Source organism: Anas acuta, chromosome 2 (assembly GCF_963932015.1).
Source record: "Anas acuta chromosome 2, bAnaAcu1.1, whole genome shotgun sequence".
NCBI classification, from domain to species: Eukaryota; Metazoa; Chordata; class Aves; order Anseriformes; family Anatidae; genus Anas; species Anas acuta.
The window spans coordinates 90,942,689-90,955,238 of record NC_088980.1 but is presented as its reverse complement, the minus strand read 5'-3'; the positions used below and the strand labels follow the sequence as shown (position 1 = coordinate 90,955,238).

Genomic DNA, 12,550 nt, shown 5'->3' with positions numbered 1-12,550 from the left:
TCTAAAAAAAAAAAAAAAAAAGTTTGGAAACAAAATGTAGAGAGTAACAGTATTGGTGATGGTGTGAAAATCACAGTATCGAGATGAGTCCTGTCAAAGAGGACTACATGTGGAAATGAGGCACAGGACATGTCAGTCATGAAGACACAGTCAGGGATAAACATATTCTTACAGCGTTATAGAAATATTCCTCAGTGCCTTGGAGCCAGGACTGTTTTCTTAAACTGGGCAAAATCTCCTAATATAAGGGAAACATATTAGGAAAATAAGGGAACATATTAGCACAGTATTTCATGTCAGGGTTGTTTGTTTTTTTTTTTTTTTTAATTTTCTGCATCACTTTTATTCAGTATTTTTAATAAAATGCTAAGTTAATACAGTTCTATTTGGGCTGAAATTTTTTCTCATCAGTTTCCTACCTCACTGATGCCCAATTAATAGCATTTCAAATAAAGTCTCTGTGTTACTGGAAGTCTGATGCAGATTTATTGTAAGATGTTTTATTTTTAGGATTGGACTGGGGGGTCATCTAACTCTCTAAATATTGAAGGGTTTATCGCGGAGTTGCAAATACAAAAATCTGTTGTCAAATTTTATCACGTCATGATTTTGAGAAAAAAAAAAAAAAAGGTGAAAAAACAAACAAACTTCCTGTGGCTGATACTTTTGTGCGTGTATGGTTATAGCTTATCCTACAAAGCAAAGGTGTTTATACCTGCAGTTATCTATCTGTATGTGCCTGCCCGCCCATGGCACTCCTTCAGGCCTCTGGCCAGCCATGGTCCTGCACGCTGACCACAGAGCACCTGTGGCTAGTTGTGCTGGTTAAGCGTGATGGAGGAGTGTGACACATCAAACTGCAGGTGGGCGAAAGCTATTTCCACCACCTATCAGCAGCAACCAAAGATGTATCATCTCGGTGAAATGAGGAAAAGTGGAGGTGGACTTTAGGGAAGGGCTATTTCCATGAGCTACCTATGGTTATCGCTATGTTAAGCAGTGTGCTGCAAGAGGAGAGGATTTAGGAAGAAGGGCACATTACTGAGTATGTGTCCAGGGAAGGGCTACAAAGCTGGTGAAGGGCCTGAAGCACAAGTCCTGTGAGGAGCAGCTGAGGGAACTGGGGGTGTTTAGTCTGGGGAAGAGGAGGTGCGGGGGAGACCTTATTGCTCTCCACAACCACCTGAAAGGAAGGTGTGGGGAGCTGGGGGTCAGCCTCTACTTGCAGATAACTAGTGATAGGACTAGAGAGAATGGGCTCAAGTTGTGCCAGAGGAGGTTTAGGTTAGAAATGAGGAGACATTTCTCCTCAGAAGGAGCGGTCAGGCACTGGGACGGGTTGCCCAGGGAGGTGGTGGAGTCACCGTCCCTGGGGGGTGTTTAAGGAAAGGTTGGACGTGGTGCTTGGGGACAGGGTTTAGTGGGTGACATTGGTGGTAGGGGGATGGTTGGACCAGGTGGTCTCAGAGGTCTCTTCCAACCTGAATGATTCTCTGACTCTACCCAACCCAGTGCCCTTCTGCTCCGGGAAAGACCACTTTGGCCAGGCTCTACTTCGCCCCTGGTGGTCACAGAGCAGGGAGCAGGCACCCCGAGGTGCTCTGGGCGAGCACCTCCCTCAGGCACACCCGGCGGCGGGGTCAGGGCTAACACCCTGCCGCCCCCGGGAGCTGCCGGGGCACCGCTGGCGGGGCCGGGCGCTGCCCCAAGGGGGGCGTGAGGCGGGAGGAGCGGGGCGGGGTGGCGAGGCCGGGCCGGGCGGCTCGCTCCGTCTCTCCGGCCGCTTCGTAGCCGCCTCGCTCCTTCCTTCCCCGCCCGGCCCCGCGGCATGGCCGGGCAGCCGCTGTCCTGCCGGGCCTCCCCGGGCGGCTACGGCTACGGCGGCGACCTCGGCGGGCTCCGGGAGCGCGAGTTCCTCCGGCTCCGAGGTACCGCGGGCAGGGGGGGGTCTGCAGGGACAGCGGTGGGGTGGGGAGAGAGGTGTAGCCGTGGGGGTTAAGGAAAAGAGAGAGAATGGAGATTAAAGTGGTAAAACAGCCCCGGTGTGGTGCAGGTGGGTGTTTGGAAATTGCTGCTGCGGGTTGTGCAGTTCTGCTCGCACATGCCAGTCGGTGTGTTTATGTACTGCACGTGTTACTGAAATACCCACCTATTGCTTCAAGTCCAACCGAAACGAGTATACCAAAATAAACAACTTAGGTATGGATACTCATGGTGTTACTGCTTCAAAATACTTAGCAAAAAAACAACCAAACAACCAAACCAAACAACAACAAAACAGAGAATGGAGTCAATAACATCACTCTGGATGCCCTAAACTTGTTGCTTTGACCCATCTTTAAATTACGTTTCATGTTATCATCCCTTTTTCTCATTTCTTGGAGGTTTTGTAGTAGAATCTAAGCTGGCTTTCTCACGCACAAGTATTTCTGGGAAACAAAAAATAAGGAAGTTGGACTTTTTCCCTCTAGGGGAATGTGGAAAAAAAATAATGTCAAACAGCAGTTTGAAGAGTTTTTCTTCTCCCGTTAGCCACGAGCCTATAGGCTGATTTCAAAGTCTGAAATTTAGCAATGTTAGTTGTGCCACTGAAGGCTGGATAACGAGAAACTGCTGGTGGTAAATTCAGGCCAAGACTCTGAAAAATTAGTGTTTTATAACCAATTGTTCAGATAGATGGCTTTACAAAACCCTTGATAATCAGCCTCTTTTCTCTTGAGTCTCCCAAGTTTTGAAATTAAGTTTGTCTGCTAGTGAATCGCATCCAGTGGATCTGCCTGGCTTCCCAAGTCACTGCAAAGGCAGAATGTTAGGAGTCTATTTACCTCAATTTCAAAATATTACGGCTAATGTAGGCTACTAAGTTACACTTCAGTCATGCTGTTTACTAAACTAAGATAAGTATTTGAGAATATTTCAATAAAACAACAGCAACAACACACACAAGGTATAAATTAGAATCCGTCATAATTTAGCTAACCGAAAACACAGGGTAGTCTATGGTAAAGGGACCTAGATTGCAAATTCCTTCTGCCCTTTGTAGAAGTTTAGTGTTTATTTTAGGATTTTATTATTTTTTTTACATTTTTATTTGAGAATTGTGATGCTTTATTCAATTCATAAATAGTTGTCCATTCATCCTGAGGGGTCCTCACATCTATGGGGAAGATTGGTGTCATAAACTGATTGCTGTGTATCCACATGTGTTGTCCTGCCAGGTATCCTCATGTTAAAAACAGGGGCATCTCTCCTCTAGTCAAGAACTTGTGCCTCTAGGTAATGGCAATACTGTGTAAGGTTAAGTTTCCCTGCCTTACGTGTCTGGCTCAAAGCTGACTGTTTGGACTAGGCCAGGAGCTGGGTGATAGTGGAGCAGTGTGGATGATGAGCGTGCTGCTTGTACCTATTCCTTGTTCCCCTTTTATTTAGCCACGTAGCTGTATCCCCACTGCTGAAGGTCTTCACACATTGATGTTGAAGTTACAAATGGCTTCTGAAGCTGTAGGTCTCTGTTTCCTTGATGAAATAAGGAGAAGGAAAGGTGGCTCATGTGCAGATTACAGCAGTGTAAGTGAGTAAAGGGGCCTCCTCCAAGTGACGCAGAGGAACTTAGTGGGGCTTTCAGGTATTTAGCAACCTAACCATTTTCAGTGACCTGCCAGAAGGTGAGGGAGATGAGGCAGAAGTTTTGGATCTCTGATGGCCTCATGTCAGCTTTATGGATAAGTCCTGACTGTACAGATGCTGATTCTTGAAGGAACCTGTAGCTGTTCAAGGTGTCGTGCCTCAGTACTGCACAGAGGTGTTGCCGTTTAATCCCTTCTGGTAAGGAGTGTTCTTAACCAGGTCCTCTAGGTAAAGGAGAACAAACTCTACTTTTAGGTGGCTAACAATAGTGTCTTGCTCTGCCTGTTCATCTGGGACATGCCTCAAAGATCTTTCCATCATTAAAGGTGTTCAAAAATCCCAATTTTGCTGTTCACTTTTTATGTGTTGATTTTTGTTGGTTCCTGTCTAGATATCCATGAAGTAAGCCCAGGGGTCCGTGTTGGAGGTGTCAACCCATTACATGTAGCACGTGGTAATAAAAATTAGTGCATGTCTGTTTAATCGCTTCGTCCTGATCGTTGATATTTGGTGATGTTTGCTAAGGACACCTTGTGTAAATTGTGCTTTCAGAGGAAGGCGGAAGCCTTTTCTGTGTCGTAAAGCTTTCACTTTCTGGTGTTAAGGCTTCTGGTGTAGCTGTAGTATGAATAGTTGCACAAGTGCTTGTTGAGAAGATGGTACAATATATATGTGTAGGGGCAGCTGATGGACATATTACAAAGGCAGGTGTTTTTTTTTTTTTTTTTTCAGAGATGTTCTACTTGTGATCATACCAAAGTCTGTGGGAGTTTCACTCTTGTCTCCATCAGAAGGCTCTTACTGAATGTGTTGGGGATTTCCCTTTCAGGTTCTGTGAGGGGATGAAAGGATCGGCCGTACTTCCTTGAATCAGCAGGGCTGTGTCTGTTTTGATACAGAAGTTGTAAATTTTACCTTTTAAGTCAAGGTTTATCTTCACGTTTGTAATTCAAGGGCTGTTAGCCGAGGGCTTGAGCAGCCCCTTCTAAAAATATATGTGGAGTCTGTGAAACCGATCCGTGTTTCACAGGCAGCAGTGCATGTGCAGTACGTGACCTTGACTTTAATCTTGTGAACAGCGTACCCTTATCTGCAGTGTAGGATTGTAAATTATGCTTTAGAAATGGCTAAAGGAATCAGCAGGAGTTTATAGGTTCCGTTGTTAAGTAATGGGAATGAATACGCTTCTGTGATTTTTATCATAGCAAAGAAAAAAAAAAGAAAAAGCAGACGTGGTTTGCGAGGCAGCGTTTGGTCCCAAGATACCTTCCCAGTTTTGGTTAGGTGCCAGTATTCTTCCCAAAGGTAACCGTGTTCATTTCAGCAGGAGCTTTCCAGGAGCGATAAGCGACGGATTCCACTCGCACACACCCCAAACGAAAACCAGGGCATATTAGTGATCACGTACTCGTTAAGGGCTGCTGACTCTCTGGAAGTAGCCTTTATTTAAGCTAAGATACACCGTCACATTTAATGTCAAACGCGCTGCCACGTTAAATGTCAAATGTAAAAACGTAATGCCCTGCTAATTTCATGTTTTACCTTACCGGTCTGTGTGTGATTATGTCCAGCTAACAGTAACAGTGTAGCTTGCCCGTTTAAGAACAAAGGGCAAACTGAGCTTTGAATGACAAAATTGGCCTTTGTTTCCTTGAAACTGGAATGAAGTTTCATGAACTGGTCTCCCGTGCGAGGGTTTATTCTGTTGTTTGGTTAAGAAGTAGTTGGGTACTTGCCCTTACACAAAAATAATACTTTTTTACTGATACTGCTGGTAATTATTTGCACTGATACTTTTCCTGTAAGTAGCTAATAGGCTTAGCAGGTTTTCTCCGTGCATTTCAGTTAGTTCTCAGTGAATCTGTTAGCAAAGGTCAGCGCCGTCCTCTGAGGGTAGAAAAGCATATTTATTTTGTCACATTTGGGATAATCTGCAGGTTTGGCTAAATTCGAGAAGTCGGAGACGCATTCCGGCGTGTCAGCTCAGAGTAATTCTGTTGATAGCTGGCTGCTGCTTGGGTTTTATGAAACGTGTGAGGATGAGTGTACCGTCAGCCTGCCGAGCTGTGCTGGGCTCCTGGCTCGGTTGCCAACAGAGGCGTGACCTCCCTTTCTCCACTGGTACAGAAACGTGGTTGCCTTGTCAAACCAGTAATGCTGCCAGCTTTGGGTCTCAGCTTTCGGTTTCTGCCTGTTTTATATATATATATATATATATATATATATATATATATTTAATTCTTAGAAAAAAACAGTTTGTAGCCTGACATTTTTTTGAAAGAAAAGACCAGATCCAGCAGCTGTCTTCCACTCATGTTTGTTACTTGCTGCTCATTTGCTGATTGCCAGCAATTTCTACCTGTGAATTAATCTTTTTTTTTTTCCAATCTGTTATTTGAAGACTAAGTGTGTGTGTTCAGCAAAAAAAAACACTTTCGTTATTAGCCTCTTTGTGCACCAGTTAGCAATATTCAAGTCTCATCATGTCGTTTCAAAAACCAGGTTGATATAAGGAGTAAGTTTATTCTGACTCATTGTTTCCCAAGGTCTGTGCTGAACTATAAGCAAGGCGTGTGGCATTTTACTTGTTTGCTTTACGGGTCGGAGCCTTTCTCCAGTGGACATTTTTGCCTAGTGCTATCCCCACAACCAAGAGGAGACTCCGCGTGCAAAAGGCAGGGCAGCAGAGGATGCACTTTGGTTCCTTCTTGCATCTGACCAACTTTTCCTATTCCTGGGAGTATGGGATGGCCCTGCAAGGTGCTGCTGGTGGCACTGAGCAGGTGCAGGCTGTGGAGGGACCGAGGACAGCTTCTGTTGCAAGGCTCGGGTCCAGAGCAAGAAGGAAGAAAAGGTGATTCCCCTCAGGCTGCATTAAGTGAAGCACAGATACTCAGGGTCCCTGGCTTTGGCTAGATTACACATGGACAGCTTCAGCCCAAGCAGTGATAAAACGTGAAAATACAAGATCCAAAATTTTAGCACAGTGAGCTTGAAGTTGTTACATTCTGTGTAAGTCGTAAACCATGAGTGAGGTACAGCAGTCATCCCAAATGCATACTAACATAGCCTTTATATCCTGTTGGGCTGTCTTACAGTTTATATAAGCCATATGCTTTGTGTGTGGGGGGGAAAAGCAACGGTTCTTTACAGAACATATTATTTTGAACATTTTTTTTTTTATTATTTTTGTCATGTTCTCTGTAAAATTAGTTTTTGGAGAAGTTTGGGATTCAGAAAATGACACTACGTGTATTTTAGGCATCTAGAGTGACTCTGTCAAGATGTTAAAAAACATCTTTGCTGATGTTCAGACCTAGCTAGTTAGGGAGAGTGGAAGCAACCTGGGAGACCTATTACCAAAAAACTGGGAGCTCCTCATCCCACCTTATGCAAGGCTGGTGGCTGTGAGATCCCTGGGCTGTTCACCTGCTGCTGTCCTCGACTGGATACCCCTTTAGCCCCAGTGTCACAGGGTAATTTGATTTTGTGAAACAGATTTTTATTTTCAGGGAAAAGAAAGCAAGAGAAAATTATTTATTGAAGAAGGCTGCTGGTGGACAGTTCGAAACAGTCAAAGACATTGAGGGAAGATGGATTTAGTGGGTGGAGAAGTTATTGTAAATACAAGCTGCAATACAGGTAGTGTGACTGCACCACTACGTGACAATTGCCTCGTAAAAAACAATTTAGCTGGTCAAGTAAGTTCCTAATGCTTCCTGTTGATTTCAAGCTGGCGGTAGTTATCTAAATATGCTGTTACAAAGAACTGATATCAAAGAAGAGTCCTATGGGGAATGTAAAGTGGAGTTAGTTGTAACACCAGCTGTGGGTCAGTTGCAGAAGTTTTCCTCTTTGTCTGGCTATATACAGGAGGAGCTGTCGAGGAATTCCTTATCTTGCATATCAGGGTCCAAAAGGCTGTCAGTGACCTGCTTTATGCAGAACTGATCTTTCAGTTCATCACCCAGTGTTGGGTGAGCTTTTGTGCTTTGCGATGGGCGCAGCTCTTAGGGGAAGGGTGTCAATGATGCCGTCACTCTACTATTTCAGTATTGAATAGATCTTTAGTTACTTAAGAGAGGGGAAAAATTCCCACAAAGATTCAGGTAATGTCTTTTCTGTCTTGAATTGTATTATAATAACAGGTATAATTCACTTTTAACTTCAGATTTGGTGTTTTAATACCCATGAAGACATTCACTGCACCATTACACTGGGTCCATAATTGCCTACGCCACAAAGCACAATGCATTTAAAACTGTAAGCCCTTTCTGGAGCACAGAAATCTTGAGGAAACAGACAAGTACCAAACCCTAGAAATCTGGTGCAGTTGACATGAACTCAGAATATCGAGGTCCTTTTTAGAAATGCATAGTTGACCAGTTGGGGCTAGGTTCTTTACAGTAGGAAATAAATTTATATGGACATTAGATATTTAAATTTACATGTAGAGATTTAAAAAAAAGAAATCATTTGGAAAGATGCTTAATGGATGTCCATGGGTGCTGCAGTGTATCAGACAGCGATTTGTAAAACTTGCACTTTAATTAAAAGATATGTTATCTCTAAAATTAATGTCTGTACAAGACATGTATTAAGAGTATGGAAGTATTAAAATAAGCAGATGTTTTATTTAGTAAAGCACATGATGCTTTCATATCTCCTACTGAAAAAATGGAAATGCGGCATGGTCTTGTTCTTACAAAATCCCCCATCAGTGCTGCATTCTGCATTCCCTTCCCTTCGTGTCCTCTCCTGTTTGTCCTTCTCCTCTGTTAGGGTGTTGCTATATATGTGATGTGTATTGATTTCTTCCCAGCATATTTCTGTATATTTCTATCCTATGGTTGATGTGTTGGTTTTTGTTGTTGTTTTGTTTTCTTTTATATATATATATATGAGATTAAGGATCATTAATCAAAGAGTGTTTGTAAATTTTCAGACAGATATCGTCCTGTCCTGGTCTCCCTGTATTTGTACTGGAATTTCATCTCTGAGAGCAGAACCTGACATGTGAAAGTCTTGAAATTTCCATTATATATTATTGCATCAGTCCTCGTATCCGAGCTGCTCTCCAGAATTCAAGGGTACTTCCAGTCTAAGGACAAAAAGACAAATGGAGAGGTGAGCGGTCAGTTTTTGTTGGTCGCCTTGATTCATTGCATACTTTGTATCGGAGAGGTGCTGCAGAGGCTTCACGTGGATGTGAAAAGACTGTCACCGAGCTCAGGAAGACCATACTGCAAGGAGTGCCGCATAACAAAGAGCACCGGTGTACGAGGGTTGATAAATGGCTAGACAACACAATATATTTGCAGAGCAGAAGGCTAGCAGTTGCTTGACGTGGAGATGATATTTAGGAAGTAGGATGCTGAGCTCTCAAATGTCTCAGGTTTTTATAATAGGCTGTCTTGGCCCAAGGCACAAGAATATTCAGTGCAGATGCTCTCCTTTATCTGACACTAAAATGTTTTTAAGGTGTTTTTTGTTTGTTTTTCAGTATCTTACTGAACTTAAAAAAAAATTTCCAGCCCCATTTTTAAGTTTCTTCTTATAAATACGTCAGCTTAGGGTTGGTATAATTATTTTTTTATCTTCCTAAGTTAACAGTCCTGATAGCATTGCCCTGTCTGCACACTGATCTGTACACAAACAAGTTGGATGCCATCTAAGGCTGGTTCCTATCACATTTGTTAGGAAAAGGAGATGTGGCTTGTGGAGGTGTTACGGAAAAGGTGGGCTCAAAAGCTGAAAGGGATGTCAGAGTCATGGAGAGGCGGGCATATAGTAGAGCAGGGAGGCATAAAGACAGGCCGCAAAGCAGTGAAAAGTCAGACTTCATTAGTTTCATTGCTAATGAGGTAAGTCGTTACATTCCTGGAAGTGTTCTTGGCAGCTCAGGTAGGTCCTGTGCCGTGCCTCTCTTTGCCCCTTCACCTTTCTCCTGCCATGTAGAAGCGATGCACTGTGATGTGATCCTGGGCAGGCAGATCTTGTAAGACAGGCATGCAGGAAAGTGTTAAGTTGCTTTTTTTTTATTATTTTTTTTTTCTGCTCTGTGAAATACAGATATAAAATTGGAAGGCAGGTCTGGGAGAGAAATCTTTCTCCCAACGCTGTTTTGTTTCCCTCCCTTGCTTTCAAGATTTTTCTGACTCACTTCTCCTCTCTTGTAGTAGCCAGGGGAATATGCCTTTTACAAGAGAAGTAAAAAGATGTGCTTTCTGTGCTCATTCAGGTTAGTCCCTGGAGCAACAGGACCTAAAATTGTTTTCAAAAAGGAAGTGAGGAACATGGCCGGACAGCATTTTTGTCAGCTGTGGTCCTCTTTAAGGAGAGAGAAATATATGGTTTGATCTTTTGGTGACGTGGTTAACTGGGGAAGGGCAGTTACACAACTAAACTTCTTCTGGCATTGTGCAGAATAATGTCCTAATTTAAAATTTGGAAAGATGACAGGGAGCTCATTTGAACAACTATTCATTAATTAAACTAATGTTGTGTGAATTAATTTCATTAACGCACAATTACACATCAAATATCACTGTTTGTGCCCCTTTTCAAAATTTTTAACAGGTCAGGTAAAGGTGCACCGTCATCACAAGGTTTGTCCTGTAGTTCCTTCCAAAGGAAGAAAACGAGGCCCAGGATTGTCCACTTCTGTCTGTCCATGCCACACAGGGCACTGAAGTTGCCATAACTCAATGATTTGGAACTGATGGTATCAGTGATGGGTAGAAATGTATGTTGCCTTCCTTTTTTTTTTTAAAAAAAAAAAAAAAAGATTTTCTATCACAATTGAGTAAAATGTACTGATGATCTATATCTAATTTGTATATCTGCCTATAATTTCTTTTAATGTAAACTTTAGAGTTGTCACAAAACAAGGTGTTACTCCGCTGCTCTGCAGCAGTCAGCAACATTTTTGAGTCCTGTTGTCAGCTTTGATCCATCACATGGTAGGAGAACGCTCATTGGCTTTACTTTCAGATTTAATCAATCTTGGGGCATGTAAGCTCAATGAGTGGAGTGGGAGACTTTGCTTAATACCCTGTCTGATCTCAGCCGTGATGGACAGCGGGCTTTGATAATACGCGTTGCTTTCTGATGAGACTGGATAAAAGCAGATAAATAAAAGTGGCTAACTGGCAAAAACAACTTGCTTAATGGACTGAACAGAGCAAAATTAAAGACTGTATGAAAAAGGAGCCTTTGCAGCCACAGGCACGTTTTCCCATAAATGTGCTGTTACCTATAGTTGGATGGGTAGATGCTCGGACAAAACTGTGCATAGATTATTGCACTCTTATGTTCCCAAATAAATCAGACATTTGTTTAACAAATAGCAGCCTTTAAATGCTTTCCCTTAAGCATGTGCAAGTTGTGGAAGCAATGTATCGTGGCCTGAGGGTGGTTGTGACGTGCAGCAGTGTGATGCTGGTCCTCTTCGTACCACCTTGTCATAGATGCTTAGTGACAGGTACAGTGCTGCGGAGACAGCCTGATAATCCAAATGCAGGATGACTGCCAGTCTTTCTAAAAGGGCTATAATTTATTACTGCTGCAGGCGGAGAAAACCACACACCATTTAAACTCATTAGAAGTGAATTGGGAGACTCGCGTTATGTAAGAAATTAAAAACTACAGAAGATGCGTTTTGTGAGCATAAAATTCTCTGCATGAGACCTCAAAGATGCAAAAATACCCTCTAAGGGATGGCCACGGAGGCGTACTTTGAAGATAAAACAAGGAAACCAGAAGAGCGTTGTGGCTGCACTGCTCCAGAGCTGACTTGCCTCGCGTCCTGGGTCAACGCATGGGGCCTCACAAACTCTTCTCCAGTCTGTTGCTCACAATTGTTTGTGATTTGACTGAGATGTATGCCCATGCCAGCTTTTTTTCTGGTAATAAAATTAAGCCCTCTGTTTTAAGGATTGTCTAGTTAATGTTTGATCAGTGAGCTGCCTCAGTGTTTCTAACTCATGAACAGCAGAAATACAGAAGAGAGAAAAATTATGACAGTTGTAATGGGAAAATTATTTGCTGTGTATATTAAATAACTCCAAAAGTCATCCTAATTGGCAAAGCAGGGGTCTTTGTGAGAATCTTATTTTAATTTTTCATGGAAGTTCTCTTGGATGTGAGTCTTAGTGAAACCATAGCTGTAAATCAGTCATTTGTCAGGGAAATAAATTGCTGATTTTGGTGGAACTACTCCAAGGTCATGCTCAGGTGAAACACTCCGAGGCTGAATTTGACTAAGAAGTTATGGCAAAAGAAGTTATATCTGTCCTTGGTTCTTCAGAGTCGCTTTGAGAGTAGCAGAGCGACTTTTCAAGTGATCAGCAAATAATTTGTTTTTCTTCTGCAGAGTAAACCTGCAGTAAAGGCTTTGGTTTTGGAATTAAGCAGAGATTTAGCCTTTCATTGATGAGAATGAAAAGCTCTTGATGTGCTCACACCTCTCTGATGGCTGTACAGCGTTGAAGGGATTACCGTGCGTGGAAATGGTTCTCCTATGAACAAACCACCGTAACTGCAACATAAAGGGAACATGTCCCTTAAGAGGCACCCTTTTCTGTTCTTTCTGTGCCCAACATCGTTTGATGCTGTGGTACATTTTCCTTGAGAATGACTGATCATGAGCGCTGATTCCCACTTCAGCTGCATTCTTTAAAGCCTCTCTGTAAAACACTTAGCCAAAGGAAGAAGGTGAGCATGAGCGAGAGGAAAGGAGACAGATGTCTAAGGACAGAAAGTAAGCTTCTTTAATATTCCTTTTCATGCCACGAAGAGCTATTTCAATAGTAACTTCTTTAGCTTATTGTCAAGCTTGGTTTTAAACCTTCCGTCTCCTGTTCCTTTAGAGGCCTAGGGTTTTTCATAAGAAAAATAGAGTGACCTAATCTAGGTGATGAAC

The 12,550-nt window shown here is 42.7% G+C and overlaps 1 protein-coding gene across 3 annotated transcripts in view; it reads left to right on the top strand.

Annotated features, from left to right (window-relative positions):
* MOCOS (molybdenum cofactor sulfurase) overlaps positions 1-12,550 on the top strand; it is a 271,527-nt gene that overhangs the window by 48,186 nt on the left and 210,791 nt on the right. For 2 of the 3 annotated variants that reach the window (XM_068671171.1, XM_068671165.1), the window contains exon 1: positions 1,630-1,928. The exons of the other annotated variant lie outside the window; for it this stretch is intronic. In XM_068671171.1, the coding sequence (XP_068527272.1) occupies positions 1,829-1,928 (100 nt within the window). In that variant the 5' untranslated portion in view covers positions 1,630-1,828. Of the gene's footprint in view, positions 1-1,629; positions 1,929-12,550 lie in introns of those variants that run through there. 3 annotated transcript variants of the gene reach the window in all.